The 27780-nt window shown below is 52.3% G+C and overlaps 1 protein-coding gene and 1 long non-coding RNA gene across 5 annotated transcripts in view; one reads left to right on the top strand and one right to left on the bottom strand.

The window, feature by feature from the left end:
- Positions 1-237: 237 nt before the first annotated feature.
- On the bottom strand, positions 238-27780 carry SCN4B (sodium voltage-gated channel beta subunit 4). 2 transcript variants are annotated; one of them, XM_065945512.1, is made up of 5 exons: positions 27674-27780; positions 12067-12239; positions 10411-10639; positions 8588-8717; positions 238-3863 (listed from the first exon to the last, which is right to left on the bottom strand). In XM_065945512.1, exons 3-5 carry the CDS (start codon positions 10541-10543, stop codon positions 3770-3772), a joined length of 357 nt encoding a protein of 118 aa, XP_065801584.1. In that variant the 5' UTR covers positions 10544-10639; positions 12067-12239; positions 27674-27780; the 3' UTR covers positions 238-3769. The 2 variants fall into 2 exon arrangements, with proteins under 2 accessions (XP_065801584.1, XP_065801583.1); XM_065945511.1 differs by lacking the exon at positions 27674-27780 and adding an exon at positions 20775-21210.
- Positions 25915-27780, top strand: part of LOC136175192 (uncharacterized) — a 43424-nt gene continuing 41558 nt past the window's right edge. For 2 of the 3 annotated variants that reach the window (XR_010664438.1, XR_010664437.1), the window contains exon 1: positions 25915-26114. This is a non-coding gene — a long non-coding RNA (uncharacterized lncRNA). The remainder of the gene's footprint in view (positions 26115-27780) is intronic. The other variant, XR_010664436.1, reaches the window with a different exon arrangement.

Genomic DNA, 27780 nt, shown 5'->3' with positions numbered 1-27780 from the left:
CCGGTAACGATTCCAGTATTAGAGGGCCATCTTTGCACCTTCTTCGGGAAGGAGAAGTACTATCAGCACTAATACAACCTGAATGCCTATGAATACACCAGACATTCCTAGACTTCTTACACCCAGCATCTCACCAAGGCAGGGGACGTTTCAGACACAAGGAGACTGAGGCTCAGCTGGCAAGTAATAAAACTGGACCCCAACTTCCAATTAGCCAAAAATAGAAACCCCAAACTGTTTCTATTAAACATAATTTTTATTTCATCCAAGGCAAAACTAAATAAAATTCTACAAAGCAAAACGTGTTGTCAAGGCAAGACAGTCAGTCAGCTTACATTCATTCTGTGCTTGAACACAAGTAAGTGCTTGGTGTGTGCACATCTGCGCCTCCCAGAGGCACCCGCAGATCTGAGGCCCCCCCAAGGCCCGTTTGTGCTGCATTGTTTTGATCTATAGCTATACAGGAAATTGACTATGAGTATTGTTGTTATCCAAGCCAGAGGGATAAACCATGCATAAGATAGTCGAAAGCACTGCGTATCAGGTGGGAGGTGGGAGGGTAGGGACTCCCTGGGACACAGTAGTCAAGCAAGCTGCAGGATTTCCCTGAGAGAAGTCCCCTCTCCTAGCACCCCCTCCCCCCCACACTCTGACGGCAGCTGTGACAGTGAGATGGCATCATGGTGTTATGGGGCCCAGGAGCACAGCTGGTCTCTCCCTCTGTCTCTTCTTTCTCAGGCTCGAGGTGCCCCAACAGGTAGAGTTCAGGCCGGGAAAGATGGCTCTGAAATGTACAGAATCTCCCCCATCTCAGGCACACTCAGCCTTTATACACACCTCCACACATGCCCACGCCCCTGCACGGCCCACCCACCCCACAGCCATGCATTTCCACACGCTCAGTCCACACAGACACACCCTCAGCTGCTCCCATCTCAGGAGCTCACTCTTACGCCCTTCCCTTTGCATCCAGCTGTGGGCAGCCAGCCAGATGTGAAAGTCTGAGCTCCACCAGCTGTCCTCCCAGACCTCTCCAAGCTCATTCTGGCTGCCTTCTGCACAGTTCCTACACCAGGAGAATCCCAACGCCTGGAATGCTCAGGTCCTACTTGGGGGTCAAGAAAGGGGAAGTGAGAAAGACTTTGTTTGTGGTCTCCTGACTTAGGGTCAGCGAAACTGCATATGTCCTGGGCTCCCAAGTTCAACATTGTGAATGCTCTCTCTAAACCACACACCCTGAAAACACCCTCACCAGCCCCTGAAGATCACTCTCAGAGACCTGCATGTGCTGAGGGTCTGCTTGGGAAGATGGCTTTGCCCACACATCTTCCACTGCAAATTCATGCCAGAGTTTCTCCATGGGTATAATCAGCCTTGGGGCAGGACAGTCTTTGTTGTGGGGACTAAGTTGGACATTCTTAGCCCTCACACTCATTAAATGCCAGTAGCCATGAGCCCTCAGGCCTTGGAGCAACCAAAAGTGTCCCTCTCTAGAGTTCCAATCACCTCTATGGAAAACTACCAAACAAAAGCCATGGACAAGAAGCTTTAAGTATCAGAGTCAAGGTTTCTAACATTACAAAGGCTAAAATAATTCTAAGGGGGGGGGGGAGACAGAGACAGAAAAGAGAGTGAGAATGTGTGTATATGTGTGTGTGAGTGTGTGCACTATAGGGATAGGACACAGAGGACAGGATGGACTTGGAACACTCCCTCTAATTATGATACCTGAACTCCTAGATCCCTTTCCAAGCCAAAAAGACTTTTTTTAAACCAAAACTTGCCAAGTCTTACAGTCCTGTGAAGTAGGTATTATTACACCCATTTTGCAGATAAGGAAAGTTGAGCCCAGAGAAGGTACATGATCTGCCTATGAGTCAGCAGCAGACCCAGAAGTAGAGAGGATGATGCTCTCCCTCTCCCATACTCTGTATGCCTTGGTTTCTTCTCAGGGAAGTCAGAGGAGCCCAAGACACTCTGCCTGTCCAAATGCTGAAGCTGGGAAAGAAAAAGAAAGTGGTTCTGCATGAAGGAAACGGAAGAAGTTTCCCGAATAACTGGTGGCTCTGGCCTGTCTGCTCCTAAAGACAGGAAAGCCTGAACCTGAGCCTAGGATGGGAGAAGGAAGACACAGGGACGGAGGAAGATCTGCGTGGGCCCTTCCTGGGATGTTCACCACTGATTGTTGGCAGGGAGAGCCCTGAGGCAGTCCCCACACACTTTGGAAAAGGGGCTACTCCCCTCTCATTCCTCCCTGGGCCCCAAAGGAGGGAGTGTCAGAAATTTAATGAGAGAGCGAGGTGGGTGGGAGCAGATGGTGGATTCCTCCATGATCACAGCCCCGTCCATCCCCCACTTCATCAACCCACAGGGCCAACACCGCGACATAGCAGGGCCCTGGGAGCACTTGGCAGAGGCCTCCAGGACTCAGCCGCTGGCCCGGGGGAGTTAGCTCCCCAGTCTCTTGCCTGACCCTGAGTGTGGGCGGCTGGGGACCCCTCACCAGGGCCCCACCAGAGTTGGCTGTTCCACGTGGGCTGAAGGAGGGGGCAGAGGACGCTATGAGCCAGGACTCAGGAGGTAAGGCACAGTCTAGCCCCACACACAAGGGGTGTGCAAACCAGTGCACGGAAAAGCAAAGGAAAACTGTGGGCACTCTCGACCTGCCCCTCCCCGACCCCAGGCTGCGGATGGAGGGGACAGATGAACAGGAAGCAGCCAGCAAACCCAAGAGCCCTCTCATCCAAACCAAGAGGGTCCCTGAGGCGAAGGCAAGCCTTGACCCTGGGATGGAGGTGAACAACCCTGGGCGGGGAGAAGCGAGAGGAACACAGGAGCGAGCAGCTCCTCAAGCAAGACGGCGCCACCTGCTGCTTCGGAGGAAGAGCAGCAGGGCGGAGCCGGTTGGGAGTTCCCACGAGTGGCCACGGTCCTGCCAGGCCAAGGAGAAGGGGCAACCAGCGTTGGTGGGCGTTCTGCCGCCAAGAGGCCCACCTCTGCAGCCCTGATGCCCCAAAGAGATATTCTAGGAAAGGAATAAGTGGCGCCCAGTGCTCTGGGACTGAGAGACCCCTTCATGAGTCCTCGGAGCCCAGATATTAGAAAAGCAGACGAAGTGGGCTAGGACCCCCTTAGACAAAGAGGCAGCCCTAGCTGGAGTCTTCATAGACTCCGAGCAGCATGGGGGTGGGGGTGGGAGGAACCAAGGCAGGCAGGCACCCAGGGGTCGGGGTCGGGGGAGGGACACGGGGAACCAGGTGTCCATCGAAGCCTGTCCTTGCAGGATCCTTCCAGCGGCCCCCACCCCCAGAGCCTGTAGAGAGTCCTCCGGCCGCTCCCACCATAAAAGGCTTAGTCCTCCATACTCAGGGTCCAACTACTGGGGCAGCCCTCACCGACCCCCCAAGTCTCTCACAAAGAGACATCAGGAGGAAATCCAAGGTGCTCCTCATCTAGGGTGGGGGGCGCTGAAGACCATCTACCCCGGTGTCGGGGAGCAGGCCATCCACACGGCCCCAGCCCCTCCTTTCCTTTCCAGAACCTTCCGCAGGTTCCTTTCCCCGGCCAGCCCTTGTCCCTGGGGAGCCCTGGTGGGAGGTAGGGGGTGAGGCAGGCGGGACAGGACCCCAGTTTCTCCCCGCCCGGGGAAGACTACAGTTGAGCCAAGCAGCAGATGTTCTCAGGCACATGGGGTCACGGACACGGCTCAAGCATCGGTTTCATCACAGGAAAGTGAGGCTCCCGGCAGCTGCTTGGCCCCAAGCAGGGCTCACACTTTTGTCGGTGCTTTCTCTTCCGCCTTGGAGCCGGGCAACCCATTCTCGGTATTATCGTTCCCTGAGGAACTCACGAGGCACTCCTTCCTGAGAGGGAGAAAGGAGAGAGGGGAGGCGGTGGTGAGAGGAAGAGCCAAGGGATGGGTAAAATGGTGTGGGAGGCGGAGCCGTGGCCCCCGGTGCCAGCCCTGGAGCCTCTCCCTGGCCTTCTGTAGTGCCACTGTAGCCAGAGGCCAGGTCGCCCACCCTCTGCCTCCATTTCCTTGCCTAAAAAATGGCTGCAATGGCCCCTTCTTCATGGGATTGCTGGGAGGAGCCGGGGAGCACTTGGAACAGTGCCTGAGCCACAGGAAGTACTCAGTAAGGCTAGCATCACCAGGTCATCTCAACATGGCAGAAGGCAAGGGTACCAGTCACTCCGCCCAGGGGTCAGTAATGAGGGGAGGCCAACCAGGGTAGATGTCAGGCTGTGCCAAGCCAGGGGAAGGGTCCAGGCCAGCAGGCAGTATGCCCAGGGCAAATAGCTCTCACCCAGGGTCCTGCAGGCCCTTCCTCCTAAAGTTCACTGTGACTAGGTATAGAAAAATAAGATGGAAGGGGCAGGCAGGTGTGGGCAGAGGGTGGGGGGATGGGGCAGAAGGAAGGAGAGATGGTTAGATGGGAATAACCCCCAGAATGTCACCACCCCAGCCACCCTGTGCTGGGCATGTTCCAGTTTAAGTGCTACACCCCCCAACAGCAGTGGGCAGGCCGCACAGGTTCTCCAGAAAAGACCTGACTGCTGCATTACTCCCACCTTTCAGTTAATGAAAACTTCCAAGTCTTTTTCGTGGCTTCTGTTACTAAACTACATCTTAGCCCCACCCTGGGCTTGTGTAGCTGAGTTTGAGGCCTTCAGGAAAGATTTAACATTTCATCTTCATCAATTTCATCTTACAGGATTTAGTCTATACCTCCAGCCTATCCTCCTAAATCCGGAAAAGGGAACTCTCCTACACTGTTGGTGGGCATGTAAATTGGTGCAGCCACTATGCAAAACAGTTTGGAGGTTTCGTTTTTTAAAACTAAAAATAGAGTTGCCATATGATCCAACAATCCCACTCTTGGGCATATATCCAGAGAAAACTCTAATTCAAAAAGATACATGCACCCCAAAGGTCATAGCAGCACTATTTACAACAGCCAAGACATGGAAACAATCTAAATGTCCACCCAGAGATGAATGAATAAAGAAGATGTGGTACATGTGTACAATGAAATATTACTCAGCCATAAAAATAATGAAATAATGCCATTTGCAGCAACATGGATGGACATAGAGATTATCATACTAAATGAAGTAGATCAGACAGAGAAACAAGCACCATCTGATATCACTTATATGTGGAATCTAAAGTATGGTTGAAATGAACTTCTTTACGAAGCATAAACAGAAAATCACAGAGATAGAAAAAAACTTATAGTTACCAAAGTGAGAGGGATAAATTTGGATAAATTAGGGATTAACAGATACAAACTACTATATATAAAACAGATAAACCACAATGCCTTACTGTATAGCACAGGGAGCTATATTCAATATCTTATAATAAAACACAATGGAAAAGAATCTGAAAAAGAATCAATATGTAGGTATGTACAACTGAATCACTTTGCTGTGATTCCAGCAAACCAACACAACACTAAATCAACTATACTTCAATTTTTAAAAAAAAAGATCCTCCCAGATCCCAATTTTGTTCTCCATCCAACACAGTTGCTAGGTTTCTGGAAATTTGATAAGTGTATCATTCCTATTGTTGTCATGTCCAACTCTTTTTGACCCTGTGGACTGTATCCCACCAGGCTGCTCTGTCCATGGGATTTCCCAGACAAGAATACTGGAGTGGGTTGCCATTTCCTTCTCCAGGGGATCTTACCGACCCAGGAATCAAACCTGTGTCTCGTGCATTGGCAGGTGGATTCTTTACCCCTGAGCCACCAGAGAAGCCCATGTCATTCTTAGTGTAGTTTAAATCAGTAATAACAATGAACAAACAGAGCCCTGTGACATACCACTAGAGACCTCTATTCAGATGGGTCTATCATCTATCTACCTACCTACCTATCTCTAAACATAAGGAATAGTCAGTCTAGCCAATTCCTATCCACCTAACCATCCATATTTCTTTCCAAAGACCCTGCTGGCTACCAGGCACTGTGTCAGGCTAGAAAGGTGTCCAGCTGACAAGGTGCCTGCTCTCCAAAAACCTGCAGTCTTCCAGGGAATGTGCTGTTAAACAAGTAACTGCAGTACAATGCAGTAAATGAGAGGATGGGGGTGGGGCATACCAGGGAGGGACTCAACCTAGGAGGGCTCCTTCTAGGGTCAGGGAAGGCCCTTTGGAAGCGTCGTTTAAGCTGAGACCAAGAAAGATGAGCAGGAAAAGAGGGAGGAGACATTCTAGGCAGAGGGCACACCCTCACATGTGAAAGCCCAGAACTGATCAGAAGATGCTGCCCCACACCTCTCTTCTTCTCAGGAAGCCACCACATCCTTACTGTTATGCAGGCCTGCCTCGCTGCTCAGAGGACCCTCTCAGGCTTCCTCCTGGCCTGTCTCCCACCTCTAGCCTCTGCCTACCCATTCCCTGTGCCCACCAATACCAGACCCTTTCTTCCAGGTCCTCTGATGGAACCAGGCCCTGAAAACCCTCCCCAGCTCCCCCGTGGTCAGAGAAAAGCCAATCTCAGCCTCAAGAATCCTCAAGGGTCTGTAGGTGGGTTACAAAACCCACCCTCCCTTTGTAGGTTTCCCCCCCTTTCTCCTGACCCCACCCCTACTCTCTCAACAATAGCAACCACAAATGCCTATTCTCCACAACATGCTCGCTTCCCAGGCTGTCTGTCTTTGCTCTCAGTGGTTCCCCCTCCAGAACAACCTTCTCTTCACTCATATCAATCTTGCAAGGCTGACCACAAATGTCTCTTTGGCCAGAAATCCTTCACTATTATTCCACCCTCTCCTGAACCCCCTCAACATTCTCTCACACTTCTCTGAGTGTGGGCATGCATGCTCACTTCAGTCATGTCCAACTCTGTGCGACCCTATGGACTGCAGCCAGCCAGCCTCCTCTGTCCATGGCATTCCAGGCAAGAATCCTGGAGTGGGTTAGGCCAGCCCTAATTCCTCTACCTCCTGTTACACTGATTTCTGCACATGTCTTCTTTACTTAGGGGCAGAATCTCATTACTTCTAGAACTTCCGGCAGTGCCTGGCACAGTACTTTGCACACAGCATCTCAAAAAGAGTCACCGAATGAAAGAATGACTTACTGAACTCTAGATCCCACCCCGCTGTGAATCAGTAGGGCGCAGCAGCAATAGTTGAAGTTTTGAAGCAAACAAGTCAGACTTCAAATCCCAGCTCTATCACTTATTAGCTGTGTGACCCTGGGCAAGTCACTTAACCACTCTGAGCCTCACTTTGCTCAACTTCAAAATAAAATCATACATGGTTTATTTTTTTTAATGCCTGATGGAGTATCTAACACATGGTAGAGGCATGTGATGAATGACAGGAAGTGCTATTACATGTAGCATCCTCCTGATCCAACTGTGTACTAGCACGAAAATGTTATCCTGCCCTGTTTTCAGTGAACTCATGGTGGCTCCCAAGGATGACTGCTTTCTTTCCCAAGTGTTTTTAAACCATACGTTGAATAATGTGTTCTTCAAATTTTCTCACCAGCAATAGTAAGACTGATTATTAAAAACACAATTTGGTCTGAATCCATGCTCCAGGCCCCCCTCAAGATCTCTGAAATCCTCCCAGCCTCTAGCCATGATGCTAGATAGCCCAAGAGTTCATCATCGCAACCAGTCCTCCCAGCTCTCCCTCCCCTATGCCAATCATTAAAATTCTCTCCCTGCCTTCAGCAACCTTCCTTTCTGACCAGTGGCATTTCTGCCCTTTTCAGCCTAATTTCTTCTCAACAAAACAGCATGAAGCCAACCCCAACAGATCTTCTCCTTCTATCTTCTGCTTCTCCCTTGCTTCTCCGACTTACTTTCACCCTCTCTGCTTCAATGGCAGGTCTGCCTCATCTCATCTTTCTTGCCAAGAACACAACTTTCAAATGCCTTTGTTCTGCTCTGGGTTTTGTAGCTGTGGTTTTTCAGTTGTGGAACCTGCCAGCTCTGGCAATTCTGAGTGTAGGCTGCACCCTTTGTACCTCCCGATCTTTCTTCTCATTCCTCTTACAGATATCTGTCTTTACACCTGAATTTATCCTAGGGCTTCCTGGGTAGTCATATCAGCCTTTTTAGACTGTTTTTCTCTCTTTCATTTGAATTTTCAGAATTTCACAATAAAAAAACTCCCATCACCCTAGAAGGATCTTCCCATTTTAGAGTTTCTGTATGCAGAATCTCATGTTTCCCCTGATCTAAAAAAAAAGGGGGGGGGGCATTTTAAAGCCTTTGGTAGGACTTTAGATTGAGGTGGTACAAATAACAGAATGGGCAAGAAGACAGGGGAATGAGGAAGAGCAGATGAGTTGTATGTATGTTCTCAGTGAAGTCAGTGTATTCATAAACATGTGCTGAGCGGATGGGGAGAAAGGAGTGAGATGAAGAATCAGGCTGAAAGATGAGAGGAGTGGGGCAAGGATAAAAAAGAGAGTAGAAGAATTAGGAAGAGAGGAGGGATTAGGAGATAGATGGAAGGATGAAGGCAGATGGGGCTATATGATGGTGGATGAGAGGATGCTGGGAACACCCATGAGATGAGAATGGGTGGTGGGCTGGTGGGAAGGCAGGAGTCAACTTACTTCTTCTCCTGAGTCTTCTTGATGATGAAGGCAATGAACTTCTTAACCAGCAGGATGAATATTAGGAGCCCAATGACCCCGCCCACGACACCCAGGATGATGAGGGTCACGGTGTTGTCCACTTCTTCCACTTCATGGTCAGAGAAGGGAAAGAAGAGGGGTGGAGAAGGAGAGCAGGAGTCACCTGGAGCACCATGGCAGCCCAACAGCTCCCCAGCCTCCAACCTGGGCCTCTGGGACATGCCCACCCCAGCAGGAAGCAGGAGAGGCTAGACTATGGCATCCATCAGGCTAAGACATAACAGGAAGTCATCCCTCTCCCCCTGTGCTCCACACATACGCCCTCCCGCAGACACCCACACAAGTTCTGGAATAACTCAGACTTGGGGACCACAGCATCCAGGTTTGATTTGACCCTCAAGCATGAAACTTTCATTGCCTCCTTCTAGGTTTCCTTTTACCCATGCAGAAAAAAAAAATTGAGAATCTCCCTGTAATATCTCTTATGTGGCCAGAAGACACAGGAGCCAGGTAACCTGGATTTCAACAACAGGATGTCCACAGTCACTAATGAGCTGGTAACCTACAGCTGGTCACTTAACCCTTCTAGCCTCAGTTTCCTCATCTGAAAACTGAACTCCCGACTTCCCAAACCTGCTCCACCCACAGTCTCCTCCATCTCTGCTGAGAAAACACCATCCTTTGAGTTGCTCTGGCCAAAATCCCTGGAGACATCCTTGACTCCTCTCTTTTTCTCAAACCCCTATATCCAACCCACCTGAGAATCCTAATGGCCCTAACTCCAAAAAATTACAGAATCATGAGCATCTTCTCTGCAGGAATCCCACATCATCCAGGAGAGCAGTGGAGCCCAGGAAAACAAGAAACGCAACACAATCAGGATGCCTAAGCAAGTTTCCTTCCTTTTTCTCAACTTCCATGCCTCGCTAGCCTTCCAGGCTCCCCTCTCCATGATGCCCACCCAGTCTTAACTCCTTCAGCCCCTTCTCTAAACACGTCCAGTGTCGGGGTCATGGGATACCCTCATCACGTGTTTCCTCATTGTCTAATTGTTCCACTATTGTTGGATTGGAATCCCCTCAACTGGGACTTAAGCTCCAGAAGGGAGAGACCATTCTTATCAATCTCTACTGGAACTTCCCTGGTGGTCCAGTGGCTAAGACTCCAAGCTCCCAATGAAGAGGGCCCTGGTTCGATCCCTAGTCAGGGAACTAGATCCCACATGTGGCAACTAAGAGCCCAACTAAGCCCAGGCCTCAACTAAGACCTGGCTCAGCCAAATAAATAGATAAATATTTTTTTAATCTCTGTTGCCTTGGCTTTGCATGCTTTGCCCCATTTCAGTTATGTGTTTACTTGTCTTCTGTCCTACCCTGACCTGTCAGTTCTTTGAGAAAGGACACTGTGTATCATTCATAGCACTTTTTGGTCCTACCTGGCATTCAATCAGCTGTTGCTAACAGAATACACAAGAGTAGTAATAATCAACACCTAAGGAGAACTTCACAACACACTTCCATGTAGCTTCTGGAACTCTCATAGCAACCCTAAGAGAAGGTAGATCTTCACACAAGGAAAACAAGGCTCAGAGGGCCTCAGTGTATATCATAAGCTATTCAGTGACAGAGAATGAGTATTCACACTAAGTTATCTGAGTTTCTAGATGTAACTCCAGTTGCCCTTGAAAGCATAAAGTGAAAGAAAACACCAACATGGACCATTTCACCATTACCCTGAGTTGGGTACCCACCCCCACCCCATCCTTCCAATTGCACTGCCCTTGTCCCAGACCCATTGCATACATTTATCAACAACTTGGAGGAAGATGGTGGCCTGGTGCTCAGAATCATTCTCCTTGGGGTTCTTCACATAGCAGGTGTATTTGCCCGTGTCGCTGAACTCCAGGTTCTTCAGCGAAATGGAAATATTGTTCATTTTCTCCTTCGTGGAGCCCTGCAGAGTGATGCGGTCATCATCTTTCGATTTCACCTTGGGGTCCGACTTCTCATTCTTCACAGTCCCATCTATGAGCTGTGTGGGAAGATGGAAGCAAGGAGGTGGCCAAGAAAAAAATCTGAGTCCTTTCTAGAGTCATGACATCACTCCAGCCCACTCCTTGGGCACCTCCCTGCCCAGGCCAGGAAGAGCCCTTTCCCTTGGCTTCCCACGCTTATCGATAGCTCTGTCTGTCTAACCTGGATTTTACTTGCTTCAGGCTAAACCCAATTTCTGTTACTAAGGTCTCCCTAGAATGTAGCATGACTTTTACTGCTTTTTTCATAAAAACCTTTTAATACCACATAATTGCCTGTTAATACCATACTCGCTTCCCTCTGTCATTCCTTCCAGCTTTTGCTGACACCTCGTCCCCTATCTGCCTGAATTCTGACCCTCCATCAAGATGTGGATCAATCCCACAGGGCAGGGCGTTGGCACCCTCTGAGTTCACTATTTAATTACATCCAGAGTTGGTCTCTTGTGACTTCCAGTCCCCTACTAGGTTGCAGAGTACTCAAAAAACACCTGCTGGGACTTCCTTGGTGGTCCGGTGGCTGAGACTCCACACTCCCAATGCAGGGTGGCCTGGGTTCAATCTCTGGTCAGGGAACTAGATCCCACATGCCACAACTAAAGATCCTGCTTGCCACAACTAAGATCTGGTGCAGTCATATACATAAAGAAACATTTAAAAAACACCTGCTGACTCTCCATCCCCACCCCCAGCCAAAGCCCTGGACCCTTCTCTTCTCCAGCATCCCCTTCCATCCTTCCAAGGCCCACTCCCCAGCCATTCTCTTATTTGAACTCTTCTCATTCCCCCTCTCCAAGTCTTCCAAACGTCTTGTCTCTTCTGCTTTTTTAATTAAATTATTAATGTTTACACAAGCTAACCAAGTTTCAGGTATTTCATCAGACCAGACAGAGGACTCTAGACAGGAATTCCAACAGACCCTAAATTCTGGTAACAAAAATCTAAGCATCCTTCCCACATAGATCCGTCTAGACAGGCTCTGGGAAGAATACTTGGAGAGAGACTTCCCTAGTGGTCCAGTGGTTAAGAATCTGCCTGCCAATGCAGGGGCGACGGGTTCGATCCCTGGTCCGGGAAGATCCCACATGCCACGGGGCAACTAACCCCATGCGCCACAACTACTGAACCCACGTGCTCCACAACCAGAGAAGCCACTGCAGTGAGAAGCCTGTGCACCGCAACTAGAAGGTAGCCTCCACTAGCTGCAACAAAACATCAAAGGCCCAGTGCAGCCAAAATAAATAAATTCATTTATTTTTAAAATAAATAAAACGTGAGGGTGACAAAAGGTGCATCAAAAGGTCCCCGGAGACCATCATTGAGGGGTCAGTCCAGAATGGACCATAGCCTGGGGTGGGAGGCAGGGGTGAGGGGACAAACCCGGGAGGAGGATCTGAGCTGTCCCATCCCTTCTCCGCCTACTTACGATCTTGTATGTGTCACTGCTGTTGTAGGACCACCGGAAGTATAGGTTCTCGAAGCCAAAGCAGCTAGAGAAGGTGCAGGGTAGCAGGATCTCCGTGCCGTTGACAGCATAGATGGTGGTGGCCTTTCCCACAGACACCTCCAACGACAGGGACGCCGGCAGCAGGAAGAGACCTGTGTGAGGGGCACCACCTCCCTGAGTAAAACCCCAGCGGCACCTCCAGGCTGCAGCCCTGGAAGGGACCTCTCCGGCGGAGTGGAGTGGCTAGGTCAGGCAGGGAGTCTCTTTTGCCCTCCGTGTCAATATTAGGAAGATGGTTCTCTTTACTTTAACCGACTCTGCCTGGACCACCTCCGTGATTCATTCTCCCTCTTGGCCTGAGCCGGATGGACTTCTGAGCCTGTTAGTAGCCCTTGTGACACTCTAAGTGACCACCAGGGGTCACCCCAACCCAGGAAAACCAGGTCCCGGCCTCCCAGCCCCGAGCCCGCGCCCCATAACCAGCTGACGTGGTCCCTGCAGCCCCCAAGTGCAGAACCTGCGCCTCCTGTTGGCGCTGGGAATCTCCCCAAGGACTGTGCGCCACCCCATCGTGATATTTTCGGGATTTGGCGGGGCGAGGGGGTTGGGAGACTGAGTGGGTAGCCTTTGGTGGCTAAAAGGAAAACGGCAGACACAGGACCCGGCTCCTCCGCCACTTATCACGCACCCTGGCAGCCCCCACCTGCCCCAAGGGGCCGAGAGGCAGGCGGCTGCCTCCCGCTGGACCTTGCTCCACCACGACAGGGACCTCGAGAAGAAAAGAGAGACAAGGCGGACCGGGAGGGCATCCCTCAGGGTGGGGTGGAACGGGGATGTCTTGGCATCAGTCAGCAGCCACGAAATCAGAGGGAATAAAGCAATAACCGCAGAGAAAGTGAAGGCGGAAGACACTTTATGGAGGCTGGCTCAGGGCAACAGGATGCTGGCAAGACGGTGGCTGGAGTGGGCACTGCACCCATGGTCCCCTCGGGACCCAGAGTAGCCCCCCGACTGCCTGCAGCCCCACTGCAGCCTCTCATCCTGGGAACATCCCCACCCCCACACCCCTTCTTTCCCACACCTTCCAGTCCACTGCCATCGCTGCCAGTGGAAATTCATCGCTGTGAATTTCCACTCATGGCCTCTGGGCATTGCCTTGTGAGTTCGTGAATTCTTGTAAGAGAACCTGGCCCTCCAGTCCTACAGAGTCCTTGAGGAAACCCCACTGTACCTCAAGGTCATGAGGAGGTGGGGCGTCAGAATTAGAGACTAGCTGTCCTTGCCCCTAAATGAACCAGGGTCACCCTGGGTGAGGACTCAGAGTCCTTCTCAGGTTCCCAGTGATGCTGAGAATAATGACCTTTTCCTGAGCGGATATGCTGGCTAAGGCTGCGTGTGAGTAATCTCATAGCATCTTCACCTCTCACCTGGAAAGAGGGTCTTATTAATCACATTTTACAGGTGGGAAAAATAAGGATCAGAAGAGCAAAGTGCCTCGTCCCTTGGCCAAAGTCCTACAACTTAAAGAGGTAGTTGAAATGTGAACTGGAGTGTGACTCCAGGGCTAGTGGGCAGTTGAGCAGACACTTGCCTGCACCACCTCCTATGCCAAAGTTTCCCTGGCACCTCTTCCCAGACTGTAGCTTCTCTCAACTACTTGGACCTTCAGCCTGGCGTTCCCACAGTGTCAGAGCTAAAGGACCCAGGTAGTTTCAGGTTAGAGACACTAAGTTGCCACTGCCTGATTTTAGAGATGGGACAACCAAGACCCAAAATGGGAGGAGACTTGACTGAACTAACTGGGTTTAGTGGCTGAGCCACTTGACAACCCCTCTCAGGCCAGTCAGCTCCCAGCTCTGCAGGCAATTCCCAGAACTGTTCTTGTTCCCAAGACAGGTAGGGTCAGTCTTTGTTTTAAAGTTTCCAACCTTGCTCCCATCCTCATTCTCAGGGAAGGACCTCTTTTATCAAGCTTAATGTCCTCATCGTATCGATACATCACAAACCAGTTTGCTCTTGGTTTGAACACATGAAGTAAGTATGCCTAGCGCCACCTGGGCAATGCTTTTTAACTTAGAAGGAGGAGACCTCCCCGGCAGTCCAGGGGTTAAGACTCTGCACTTCCACCGCAGGGGGGCTCAGGTTCAATCCCTGGTTGAGGAACTAAGATCTCACCTGCCATGTGGTGCAGCCATAAATAAGTAAGAGAGGCTCCATGGAGAGCTGGAAGCCCAACTCTGCTCTTAGGACTCCCTCAGCTTCTTCATGTCCCTCTTCACTTCTGAAGGCAAAGTGGACTGCTCTTAACACAAAGCTCAGAAATAACAGCCCATAGTCCAGGATCCGCTGCCACTGTCAACAACTGCTGGTGTATGCTCAGCATTTACTATGTGATGGCTACATATAACCTCCACACCCACGCCTTGAGTGGTGTACCATAATAGCCCCATATTACAGACATGGCAACTGAACATAGACAGGTTTGGTGACTTGCCTAAGGTCAGCAGAGGGGCTTTCCACATGGTGCTAGTGGTAAAGAACCCATCTGCCAATGCAGATGTAAGAACATGGGTTCAGATTCGATCCCTGGGTCAGGAAGTTCCCCTTGAGGAGGGCAAGGCAACCCACTCCAGTATTCTTGCCTGGAGAATCCCATGGACAGAGGAGCCTGGCAGGCCACAGTCCATAGGGTGGCGCAGAGTTGGACACGACTGAAGCGACTTAGCACACACACACACAAAGGTCAACAAGAGACATTTCTAGCATCCCAAAGCAAGAAAATCCTACCTTACATCCTAAAACATCAGATTTTGCCCACCAGAGTTCCAATTAGTGCTGAGGGGTCATTTCAACTAGCCTTCAATCTTTGATCAGCTCCTCTGTGCCAGGAGTTGTTCTAGAGCAGTGGCTTTCACAAAGGGTCAGAATCAACTGGAGCCCTTACAGCTCGCTCTGCCAGCCCCACCCCAGCAGTTTCAGATCCAGCACCTAGAGCAGAGCCTGAAAATGTGCATTTCTAAGAGGTTCCCAGAAAATGCTGCAATCAGAGATGACACTTTGGGCCCCACTATGCTAGAGGATTTCTACCTATTAACTTCAACTCTGATTAGAATGCCAAAAGATGGGTTATCATTTTTCTCGTTGTACAGATGATTCAATTGAGGCTCAGAGAGATTAAGTCACTTGCCCAGGGTCACATAATAAATGGTGGATCTGGAATTGAGCACTGACTGTAAAATAGGATGGCCATTTTACAGGCACTGTCTCATTTAATCCTCATGATAATCCTAATGAGGTACTTATTAGTTTTATCCCCAACATGCAAAATGAAGAAACAGGCTCAGAGAGATTAACTTGCTCAAGGCCACACAACTGGTGAGTGGAATAAGCAGAGTACAGACCGAGCTCTGCTTTCCACCACCCTGTGATGGTGCCTCTCCAAGAGAACAATGCTGTCAGGGCCAGCCCTCCTTAAAGCTCCTGGTTTTCTTTTCATTTCTCTCCTCCCTCACCACCTTGCCCCAGAGATCTATGGACAGGAGCTGTCTGCATGAGATTACACCCTCCTGCCTAAAAGATGGCCTTCAATTTTGGTTTTGTTTGTTTTTTGTTTGTTTGTTTGTTTGTTTGTTTGCCACACTGCATGGCATGCGGGATCTTGGTTCCCTAACTAGGGATTGAACCTATACCCCCCGCAGTAGAAGCAAGGAGTTTTGCTTGCTTCTGGACAGCCTGGGAAGTCCCAAGAAGACAACCTTCTGATGGGAGACCTCAGTTTTGCCTCTCACCACCCCCCACCACCTCCACAAATCAAAGAACAGAGTGCGGTGTGGTGATGGGGAAGCACTCAGCAGAAGGAGCTTCCTGATGCCTACAGTGCTCCCTCTGAGCCTGAGCACATGTTCCGAGGAGCACCAGCCTCTAGTGTCCAGGATCTTGGGGGAGATGGAGGATTCAAATAAGGGGCCAAACGCCTCTCCCCCAACCTCAACCGGAATAGACTATCCAAGCAACATCAGAAGTGAAATCTTTTTGACCGTTTTAAAAGCAAAAACAAACAAACAAAAAAAAACAGTCCAGGACAGAGGAGAAAAGTACTTCTCTAAGGTCTGACTCATGACAGTGCGCATTTCCACCTGATTAGTGTGCGCCTGTGTGGATGACTTAATTCTAATGTCACAGGACTCCCAGAGTGAAGCATTGCCATTCCCACCGTAGCCTGGAAGGGACAGAGGGAAGGCAGAGATGTTTCCACGGTGAAGTTCAGAGTCCTGCCTGAATTAAAGCATCAGAGATGGGGAGCAAGCCCGGCTTCTCCACTGCACACCCTCCCAGCAGGCAGAAGTCTTGTTGGCCGTGTCTGGGAGGCTCGTGCGCGGGAAAACCCAGAGGCCTGGCTCCTGTGCCTTCTTCCCTGTGAGCCTGCACTGTGGGCAGAGAAGGGGGCAGGGTCAGACCTAAATCCACTAGAGGACTCAAAGAGGTACTTCACCAGGATGACCAAACCAGGATGGATATGTCAGCAGGCACATGGCAGACCCCACCTGGCCGGCTGACCTTGAGAAAATCGGAAGTGCTAAATCCTCAAACCAGGGATGCCTGTCTTTCCTACCTTCTAAGCTTGGTATAAAGCTAAAAACACATGAGCTTATAAAACATGAGAAGGGCTTCAATGAGTTCATCCCTCTGGCCTGGGCTCTCTGCCGGTAGGGGAGCATAGTGTTTAAAAGGAGGCAGGGGGACAGGGCTGGCCTAGGTCTGGACGAAACCAAGTCACTCCAGTTAAGGACCAGTGTCAGCCAACAAAATCTCCAAGCCATTAATGCACTGTTTTATGCTTTCACCCTGTACTACTTTCTGGAGGTAATTATTTCCATGTGGTTACTTCCTCAGATAAAGAAGGACTTTCTTTGTCCCAAACTAAACCCTTTAGAATTTCTAGTGATCTTGTGTGCATTTCAGATTGGGGGGTCCCTCTCCAGCTTCCTGGGATGGGTGGGAACAAGTCCTCTGATCCGTGATCCTGTGGAATTCAATCCTAAGCCTTGTCTTTGCTAATTGAAAGTCCCTAACTTCTTTGCTCACTGAAAGTCCCTAACTACTGAACCATTCTCAGAACAGCCATTTTCTTGGCTGTTTTCTGATCGGCCCCCTCCCATCTCATGCGATTATGTCTAAGGATTGACTCAGACCTCCCATTTAAAGTAAAAACTTTACTTTAAGGCAAATGTTAAAAAGGCAAATCTTATCATTAAATACACCAAGGGGGATCTCATGGCTACCATCAGACATTCCAAGGCAAATGCCAAGGCAGAAATCTTCCGTCACCTTTTCCCATATCCGGGTACAGTGGCACCCAACCTAGGGCAAGAGGAGGAAAGAGGGCCAGCATGGAGCACACTCTAAGTTTAGCTCCCCAGGCTTGCCTGGCAAGGCAGGCGGAATCGCGGCTGACTTTAATAGGGATGCTGAAACACTCTGGCCCCAGGGGAGTCAGGTTCAAAGTAAGAGCTGGGAGGGAGAAAGTGGGCCGAGGCCAGCAGGACAAGACCCCTCCTGGGGTGCAGGCCCTGGGGGCTGTGGGAGGCAGGGCTGAGCCAGGCAAGGCCCCTGGGCCCAGAGAAAGAGGAAAGATTTCAGCTCCCTCTCCCTAGGCAACCTGCCGGCTTCCTGCGCACCCCCAGGAGCTTTGCAGGGATAGAAACATTCCCCTGAGACAGCGCTGGATGCTCAACAAAACCAGCTTTGCAAACAATTCCAAGTGGTGTGCCCACCCCTCCTCTTGCAGTCCATGGAATGGGTGTGGCTTCTGCAGAGATCCTTACACCCTCAGCAGTGGGGCAAGGTGGGAGAATCTGTGCCTGAGGTCTACCCAGCATGCTGGTCCCACCTGCCACAGCAGCCAAAATGACTTGGGACCCCACAAGCCTGCATGTCCAAAATAAGAATGAATCCCCAGTTCCAGATTCCAAACCTGGGGTCTTTCTCCTCTTCCCTGCTTTCCCATCCTCTTTGCCATGAACCGCTTACTTACCCTTTCCTTTTCCTTTCTCTGAGTGGGACTAAGCACCCTCTGCTTAATTGCCTTCTCATTAAACAAGTCCTTAATAAATACATACCCAGGGAAAGAGGGTTGGGCAACAGAGCACCCTCACAAGTGATAATTACACAGAGATCACAGCAATTAAGCAAATCAGGCAATAAGGAAGAAGTGGGTAAGATAGATATATTACCAGTTACAAGCTTAGGAAGGCACTGACACCTTTTTATCCTCAATTGCAATACTGCCATCTTGAAAACTGTGTCTCAATTTAAGAAAGGAGCATCTGGTCAGATTATCAAAAATCAGTTTCGTCTCGGCCTAGGAGATTTGGTTTGATGTGCGGAGAGGAAGCTGGAGGGGTAGACGACTCCTGGGAGCTTACAGCTCTGTACCCAGTTTCCATAGTTGTGAGAACAACAGCTCTGGGCCCCCAAGCCTCTGTCCTTCCACACCCAGGCTCCCGAGCTCACTGCTTCTTCAGTCCATCAGCACGACCCCTGCTGACCTTCCCCTTCAGCAGACTTTGGTTGACTGAGAGGCAAGTTGGTGTGACAAAGCCCCAGAGACCTGGATTCTGGCCCGCCTGGCCATCAACTGGCTACACACCAGTGAGCAAGTCACCTTCCCTCTCTGGACCGTGGTTTCTTCATCCTGAGGGGAGCTCTGTGCTGTGGCTTCCAAAGCTCCTGCCAGCTCTGATGCTCTACCTGGCTGTCCAGTCGTCTCTGCATCTCCCCTCCTGGACCAAGAGCAAGGACGGCGTCTTTGTGCCAAACTCAAAGCAATGCACTGTGAGGTCTTATCAGTGGCTGCCTGGGCAAGGTCCAGGTAGGGGCTCAGGTTGTATTCCCTCAGCAGACCAGAGGGGACGTGGCAGAGCAGCTGGGGCCAGTTCTAGGGTCTGCTGGTCTCCCCCTACGAATCACTCTGCTCTCTCCTGGGCGCCCAGAGGGTAGCTCAGGGAATCTTCCAAACCTGTTCCAATGGGCCTCTGTTCCTCCCTAGTCTCTCAGCTCAAAGAGCGCTTAGAGGAGGTGGGGGTTTCCACCTGGAGAAAAGTACCAAGAATCTGTGCCTGAAATCCCAACACACACACACACACACACACACACACACACACGTGGCGTATGGTGGGGTTCCCCACAGAAGACAGGTTCTATGAAAACTCTGGCACTCGCATTCCACCAGCCAACCAGGCAATAGGAGAAAGGGAAGCCAGAGGTGTTGGTAAGCAGGCTAGTTTAATGGGGGTGTGAGTTTGAATTCCCCAGCGACCCATTCCCCTTGCCATGCCCACAGTGATCAGAGATGGGATGAGGGGGAGCAGAGGGCCTCTGTGCCCTGCCCATGAAGAGAAGCCTCAGGCCTCGCAGAGACCCACTTCTTAGGGTCACCGTGGAATCAGCACACCTGTGCCTAAGCTACAAGAGAAAACACCAACTGGAGGGATGTAACAAAAGCAGTGGCTCCTGAGTGAAGGACACACTTTATCCCCACTCCACCATCAGGTGCTAACACGACAGGTCAGCACACGGTTTACATTGGCAGAAGCAGCAGCGGCCACCCTTAAAGACTTCTGTCTTCCTGTTTTCAGCCCAAATGCTTACATCGTGTGCCCAACCCGATGCGGGGAGCTGCCAAAAGCCAAATCTGACAAATATAAACAGGAAGAGGTGCAGGTGCCAGAGATGGAATCGGCTTACACTGAAATCCAGCTTTGACTTCTGAGAGGCTACATTCTGGACTACTAAATATCATTCCCGAATCTCTAGGAGTTTGATGCTCAAAGGTATCATGCATAAAATAGACACTATTCATCTGTTCCTTCTGTGTTCTCCGGATGTGCCTCCTTAGTCTTCATACTCATCCCCAAAATAAAGAGCCAAGAGCAGGTTAAACAGGTCCTACCGCCCAACCCATGGACTCTTTACCTAAGAAGAGACACAGGATCCTTCCTAAAAGGGGGAATTTCTTGGCAGTCCAGTGGTTCAGATTTGGTGCTTTCACTGCCGAGTGCATGGGTTCAATCCCTAGTCGGAGAACCAAGATTCCCACAAGTCTTGAGCCATAAATAAATTTTAAAGGAGGGCTTGAACGATCCTCCAAGTCCCTCCAACCCCATCCAGTCTGCAGAGAAGGCAATGGGCACTAGAGGAAGTAGACAGAAGAGGAGCCAAACAGAAAAGGGACAGGAGGAAGGGGAGCTCCCCCACCTTGAACTGGTGCACTGCCAGTGCCGGGGCAACAAGCATCCAAGTTGCAAGGAGCTCTGGGCTGGGGTAGAAACCAGCATCCCAACAGCCACACGTGCAACCCACCGGGCATCTCCTACGCCCGATCCCAGACACGTTCCCCCAGCCGGCTTAAACCTCTGCGGCCCCGAGCTCCAGCTCTAGAAGCTGAAAGCACTGGAGACAGCAAAGAACTAATCGCTGGGCTGGCCGGCGGGATGGGGCGGAGGACGGTGCAAGGTCCCCCGGCAGCTCAGCAGTCCGAACTGCGTCCTGGAAGAAGCGGGAGCCGCTCACTGGGGGCCCCGCTCCAAAGCCCACCCTGTCCAAGGTGCTGTTCTTCTAAGTGTCCCCTCCCCCGGTGGGGGGGGGGGGGGGAAGAGGTAGAAGAAACCAAGCGGGGGCTGCCTTACCCAAAAGCCCAATGCTCAGCCATCTCGCCCGGGCTGCGCCTTGGTCCCGAGCCCCGGGCATCGTTCTGTTCTCTCCGGAGCGCCCCCGGGGCGCGGGGACGGGATCAGGGCACACCCGCGCTCTCAGCCCGCGGTCTGCAGTGGGGCCGGAGGCTGCCGGGGAGCTCTGCGCCGCCGGGCAGGGCTCGGGAAAGTTAGCGCGGGGAGCGCGACGAGGGGGAGGCAGGGAGGGAGAGGAGGAGCCGGCTGCGGGAGCGGCCGCCGGGGGCGCGGGGAGAAGGAGGAGCCCGAGGAGGAGGAACGCGAGCAGGGCCAGAGGGACCGCCGAGCTAGCACCGAGGCGAGCGACGCTGCGCCTCTGCTCTGGAAGCGCTCCAGCCGCAGGAGGGGCGGTGGCCACCGCGGAGCCCGGGGCGCCCCCGCCTCCAGGTCCTGGAGCCCCGGGAGCCGGCCGCACCCCCAGCAACCCCCTCGCCCGCCCCCCACACACCCCTGCTTCCTCTCCGGCTCGGGCTGGGCGGCTGCGGCTTGGCACTGCAGGGCCGTCCGCAGCCGCCCGCATCATCCCGTGCGCTGAGCTGCCAATTAGGAGGATAGTTTGGGGAGGAGTCGAGGTGGAGCTTCTCGGGTGTTGGACGGCTGCGATGTCTGCTTTGGGGTACACGAGTTTGGGTAACGGCTCCCTCTCCCGGGGCCGCGAAGGGGCCGCTCGGTCGCCCGCAGCCTGCACTGCCGCAGCCGGTGGGCGTGTGCGGGCTTGTATGTACACTGCGGCCGCCGACGCGCGTGTGTGCAGCCCTGAGGCCCAGCTGTGCAGGGTCCCACAGACCCGGCTTCCAACTGCAAACTGCCCCCGCCACCGCACACCAACCTCTCGCATTGCTTCATGGACTGCGCAGAAACCTTGATGCTCCTGGTTACGGAATCCGGCCAAGCTCTACCGTTGGGGCCAACCCCTGATTCACCCTCCCTGGTACCCCTACTTCCTTTTTCCACCTAGGCCACCCCACCCCCACCCCCGACCCTCCCTTTTCCCCCCTCTTCCAAGGGTTTCCTGTGTCCTTCAGAATCCTGGAAGACTCCCTTAGGCTCACCTCTGTTTTGAAGTGGGGGTGGATTAGCCCAGGGTAGGAGATGCGTGGTCACAGCCAGGTCAGAAGGCTTTTTCCCAGAACCTCTGGAGTTACAAGGGAGCCTGTCTCCCGAGCCTCAGTTGGTAAAGAACCCACCAACCAACTCAGGAGACGCTAGAGACACAGGCTCAATCCCTGAGTCGGGAAGATCCCCTGGAGTAGGAAATGGCAACCCGCTCCAGTATTCTTGCCAGGAGAATTCCACGGACAGAGGAGCCTGGTGGGCTACAGTTCATGGGGTCGCAAAGAGTCCTGAGGTGACTGAGCGCACACTCTCCCACGCATGCACCCACGCACAGTGCTATTCCCCGGGGTTTAGTAACCCCCCTAAGAGGGGCCTCCTCAGGCCCCCTCCCCAACCATTCCGGCCCCCTCCCTCCACCGCAGGTCCTGTCTGCATTCCTGCCCCTCCATCCTTTGCCTATCTGCACACTGGTTCACACTTGGAAACCTGCTTCCACTTCATGGCCTGATCCCTGCTACAGCCCCCTACCACCCACCTTCTTGACTTGAGGGTTCTTGGTGGGATTCAGAGATCATGGACCCCTTAAGGTTGTATGGGAAATGCTGGGTGTCTATGTGTTTTTTTCTTTTTCTTTTTTTCCTGGGAGAAAGATTCGGTATAGCTGTGATAGTGGTACAGTGGCTCTGGAGTTAGACGCTGGGGAATCAAGTCCCAGCTCCAGCGTTTATTGTTGGATGACCTTGAGCAAGTTATACAATCTTCTGCAGAAGCCTCATCTGTAATATGACGAAAGTGATGATATTTACCTCATGAAATTGTTAAGGGCAATGCCACCCTTCTACCTGGGCAACAGGGGCCTCAGCCCTGGGCTCCTGAGTTTGGAGGGTCTCACTCTGGCCCTCCTTTGATCACACACCCTCCTCCTCACTGGAAAAGTGGTTCCTGGAACAGGAGGGAAGGGTAATCCATACACCTCATCTTCTAGACCATGCTCCAGACATCTGGGATCATGGAATTCTCTGTTCAAATGACCCAATTCTGAGCAGGCCTCTTCCCTGGGCCCATCCTCTCAGGAGCTGCCCCTGCAGAATGCGTACCCACAGGCCTGGGGAGAGGGCAAAGGGCACCTGTTTGCAGAGGGTGGGAGTGGATGGAATTTGACATGCAGGTAGAACCTGACATCCAGGCACGCATCAGAGACCCTGTCCTCCAAGGACCAGGGAAGAGTGGGCCAGGGAATGGCTTTGGGGCCTGGCCTTAAAATTAAGACTAAGAAAAATCCATCAGAGACAGAAGATAATAGGTAAGTTTTCACACTTTGTTATCTTGATGGGTAACTTATATTTAGACATATATGTAATTTCCATTTGTGTGCTCACCCCAAGTATCACAGACATCAGATGTAGACCTATGGAGACTGGATGAGATGTTGTTGTTTATCCTTTAGTCTCTAAGTTGTGACTGACTCTTCTGCAACCCCATGGACTATAGCCCACCAGGCTCCTCTGTCCAGGGTTTTCCAGGCAAGAATACTGGAGTGGGTTGCCATTTCCTCCTCTAGGGATCTTCCTGACCCAGGAACTGAACCTGCATCTCCTGCTTGGCAGGTGGATTCTTTACCACTGAGCCACCAGGGAAGTCCTGGATGAGATATTATCACATGTAAAAGTGCTAATAGAGTTCTAGGCATAGGGTCAGCTCCCAGTACATTTTAGCTCTTGTTATTCTCAAAGAGGTCTGGGTCCCTAAAAAGTGTAAGCCTCTTTCTGTCTCCAAGTTCAACCCCTCCTTTGCCAGGAGGTCCCAGACACTAGATCCACAGGGCCAGGCATCAACGCTGCTCAATTTATTTTTACAGCAGGGGTCATGTTTCTCAGGAGCTGGAGCCTGAGGTGAGTCAGGAGGTAAGCCAAAGGGAAGGAACGTGACCCCTGCCCAGAGAAGGGGGATGGGAGGGGACAGAGCGCCCTGGGTAGCTCTAGATCCTAGTGACCCGAAAATGTGCCAGTTTCCTCCATGCCCTTCACCTTCTTAGCTGCATCTCTGCTTACCAATTCTTAGAGCCAGAAGGGTCCTTAGGAAACCCATATGCCTCCCAAATGAAAAAACAGGCTCAGAGAGGTAAGATGTGTGGGCCAAGGTCACAGAGAAAGTGATTCCTCAAGTCAGAATTAGAACCTACCCCATTATTTGATTCCCTCCCTCCACACCCCCAGCTCTCCTCTAAAGAACATCAGGAGGGCTCCACAACTGGTCAGAAAAAGTGTCTGAGAGATGCATTAGCGGCTAGAGGAATTCTACATTTAAAGAGCACTTTCCTCAGAAATTCTCAAAACCCTAGTCCATCGATTGATCCATCCAGGGATGCCAGGGGAGAGGGCAAACAAAGGTCAGAACTCCTCTGTCCCACCTTTAGAAAACTACTTCTTTGCGGAGCCCTCCCTGACATAAACCCCCTTCATCCAACTCAAGAGCCCCAGTCTGGGTTGGGGAGGGGGATGGGCAGGTACCTTGGCTCTTTCTCCTCCTCCTCCTCCTCCTCCTCCTGTTGGACGTCCCTAGAGGGAGGATGGCAGTTGGGACACAGCCCCCAGCTGCACCCAGCAGGCTGGATTCCTGAGGGTGGGCTCCTGCACACTCCAGTCTTGGGCGGTCTGGCTCAGAAACACCCTGAAGAGCAAGTTTTCAAGGAGGCATAGAGGGATTGGGCGCTGGGCCAAGGAGCTGTCAGGGAGCTGTTATCAGGTGGGAGGAGATAGGGTCTAGATTTAAGGGGAAAGGATTTTTTTTCCCTAGGGGGTGGGGGTGGGACGAAGGAGGGTTCAAGCGTTTCTTTGAAGCAGTTAGTCCAACAGTCCTCTCTGAGACAGGACGAGCCTCTCGGTTCCGGCCCTGGGCCTCCACCCCTGGCCTTTCCGGGAGCAAGATGGGCGCTAGGAAGGGGCGCAAGCATGAGATGAGGGTCAGAGTGTTAGAGTGTGGTGGGGACGTGGCCCGGGCAGGAATGGGGACAGAGCTCTGGCTCACAGCCTTCCAGGGAGATGCTCTTACCCGGGAAGGCGCGCACCCCTGGGCGCAGTCTCACCTTCCACGGTGTGGCGGGGCGGGGGATGGGGGGGTATTGGGGGGGTGGCATTGGGCGGGTGATGGAAGATTCCAACCCCTATCGGTTCTCAGAAAGCGAGCCAAGACCCCGGCAGGGGAGGAAGGGAGAGATCTGGTGAGGTCTCCAGAGCTATTTTAAGAGGAGTTCCTTCTAAGTAAGGCGAGCCTGGCAGGGAGCCGCGCCCCCCCCACCCGCTCCTCTCTCGCCCTTGTCTGCCGCCCGCCTCCCCCGCTCCCCCACAAGCCCTCGCGGCTCCTGTCCGGGCACTGCAGGTAACGGGACTGGAGGGCAACCCTGCTGACTCGGCTCTTAGAGGCAGAAGACGAGGGGCTCTGCAGGGAGCTCCCCAAGCCCCCCACCTCACAGCCTCTCCCACCAACCATGGGCCACTTGCATCAACACCCCAGAGCTTATAACCCGGTTATAAACAGAGCCCCAAGCTCAGGACCGCGGGACTGCAGGAGCCAGGAAGCTCTGCATGAACTTCAAGCTGAACGCCCCCCAATCCTTCTGCCCCTGGGGTTGGGGTTGTGAGGATGTGACCTGGACAGACATTTGGGAACGTCTTTCTAGTGTACTTCGGTCTCTTCGCTGCCCACCCGTACTCACCATTCCTGCCCCCACCCCCAGCTCGGTGCCTGCTTGCCCCAGCCACAGTCTCAGCATAGGCTGAAGTTTGGCAGGTGCTGAGGGGGTTAACCCGACAGCGTGTACCTAACCAACCCGCAGGCACGTGGCTCGGCAGTCCAGCAAGGAACCAGTACTGGCCACCTTGCCTGCTGCTCCCCAGCCCACCAGGCATCTGAGTTGGGGTGGAGATAAACACTTCCTGAACCCTCCTCAGGCATCTCCACTTTCTAAGGGTTCTGGGTACAGGCAGGTAGGCAGCCACCTCCTCCATCCCTCCCTTCTTCTTTTTCTGTTTTCTGCCAGGTTCTTTCCAAACATCCTCTCAGGCAAAGGGGGGGTGGGGAGCCCCAGACAGATGAGCTCATTGGGAGGAGGAGGGCAGAGAGAGGAGGAAGCTGAAATATCCTGACCAGAGAGATGCTCACCGGACTGTCCTAAGCTGGAGAGGGGTGTGTGCCCCCTTCCAGGACCAGGCTCTGCTTCCCTCACTGCAACTCAGAGATGGGGTGAGTCCTGGGCATCCCTTTATTCTGGGCCACTTTGGGGTGGGGTGTGAAGCCCCACGGCAGGGTCTCTGCCATCCTGCCCAGCACCCCAGAGCTGTGTTTACCTCTCTGCTTCTTGGGTTACCATGCCTCCTCACTGCCTTCCCATCAAGGGAGAATGGGGGCTCAGGAGGGCTGGGGGTCGGAGGCATCGGGAAGGTGGTCATTGATCGCAGGGGGACTGCCTTGTCAACTGAATGGCCAGATGTCCTCCCAGAACCCTAGACCTGGTCCTGCCGCTGAGCTGGGCACTGGGACAGATTGACCAAACCAGAAGCATAAAATCGAACAGAGTGCCAGGCAAGCCTCCCTGGATGTTCTGGTCCCATCCGCTATGAACATCTTGGTGTAGGAGCAGTGGATCTTGTAAAGTGAGGGGAGAGGGAGGACGTGGAGTAGGGAGAGGAGCTATGACAGGGGCAAAAAGTCAGGATTTGGCCGAGAGGAAGGGAAGCAGCATGGCAGCAGGGGAGCGTCTGCCCGGAGTGAAGGGTCACCTGGGGAAGTTGGAGTGAGACACAGACCGAGGAGGTGGGGTAGCGATAGAAACTGGTCAGCAGGTGAAGAAGAGTTTTTATAGGTTTTCAGAAACCAAGAGAGGAGAGGGTGGCCGGCAAAGGCCAGAGCTGTTTGCACAGAGCTGTGGGGTCAAGGACCAGGCCAGGCAGGGTGGGATGTTTGGGGCCCAGTGGGAAGGCTTTGCCTCTGCTTCCAAACACTTTTGCCCACCTCTTGTCCACAGTCATTTTGAGACTGGCTCCGAGTCACCCTTCCCCCACCCACTCCTAGGCCTCTGGGCTGCAAGAGGCTGGTCCACTGCCCTTTCTCATAGTTTGATGTGATGGCTTTGGCATCACTCCACCCTGGGTTTGAATTCTTTGCTAGTATTTTCTAGCTGTGTCACCTTGAGTGTACACCTACTTAGTATAACAGAACCTTGGTCTCTTTATCTGTAAAAGTGAGAAAATAATGCATACTGGGGGAGTTGTCCAGAGGATAAAGTCAGCTGATGCACACAGAATGCTGAGCTCAGGGCCAGGCACAGAGTAGCTACTCAGTACAAAGTGATCATCCTCATTAGTGTAGCTAACTGTCACTCATCCCCCCAACCAACCTGGCCCCACCCTCCAAGCCCTCTGAGGCTGGATATGAACCCACCCTGGCTTCTCCAGTGGCTCAGTGGTAAAGAATCCGCCTGTAATGCAGGAGGCACGCAGGCTTGATCCCTGGGTTGGGAAGATCCCTTGGAAGAGGTCATGGCAACCCACTCCAGTATTCCTGCCTGGAGAGTCCCCTGGACAGAGGAGCCTGATGGGCTACAGTCCTTAGGGTTGCAAAGAGTTGGAGTGACTGAGCATGCATGCCTGAACCCACCCATGCCCACAGCCCTTCCCAACAGCATCAGCTCCTGTGAGAGCCCACACGGTATGCATTTGAGCATGCTATGAGACAAGGATGGGGAGGCTGAAGACTTCAGCAAAGTTGGGAGGGCAAAGGGAGGAGGTGGAAAGGATTGTTACCTTTTTCTGCAGTTTTGCTTGAAGGACAGGGGATACTCTGCCCCTGCTGGAGGACCAAGCATGCAAGTTAGGCTTGGCGTGATCTTTGGAAGGAAGCTCCTGAGGGT

The sequence above is a fragment of the Muntiacus reevesi genome, chromosome 9, assembly GCF_963930625.1.
Source record: "Muntiacus reevesi chromosome 9, mMunRee1.1, whole genome shotgun sequence".
Classification (NCBI taxonomy): Eukaryota; Metazoa; Chordata; class Mammalia; order Artiodactyla; family Cervidae; genus Muntiacus; species Muntiacus reevesi.
This window is presented reverse-complemented; position numbering and strand designations above follow the sequence as displayed.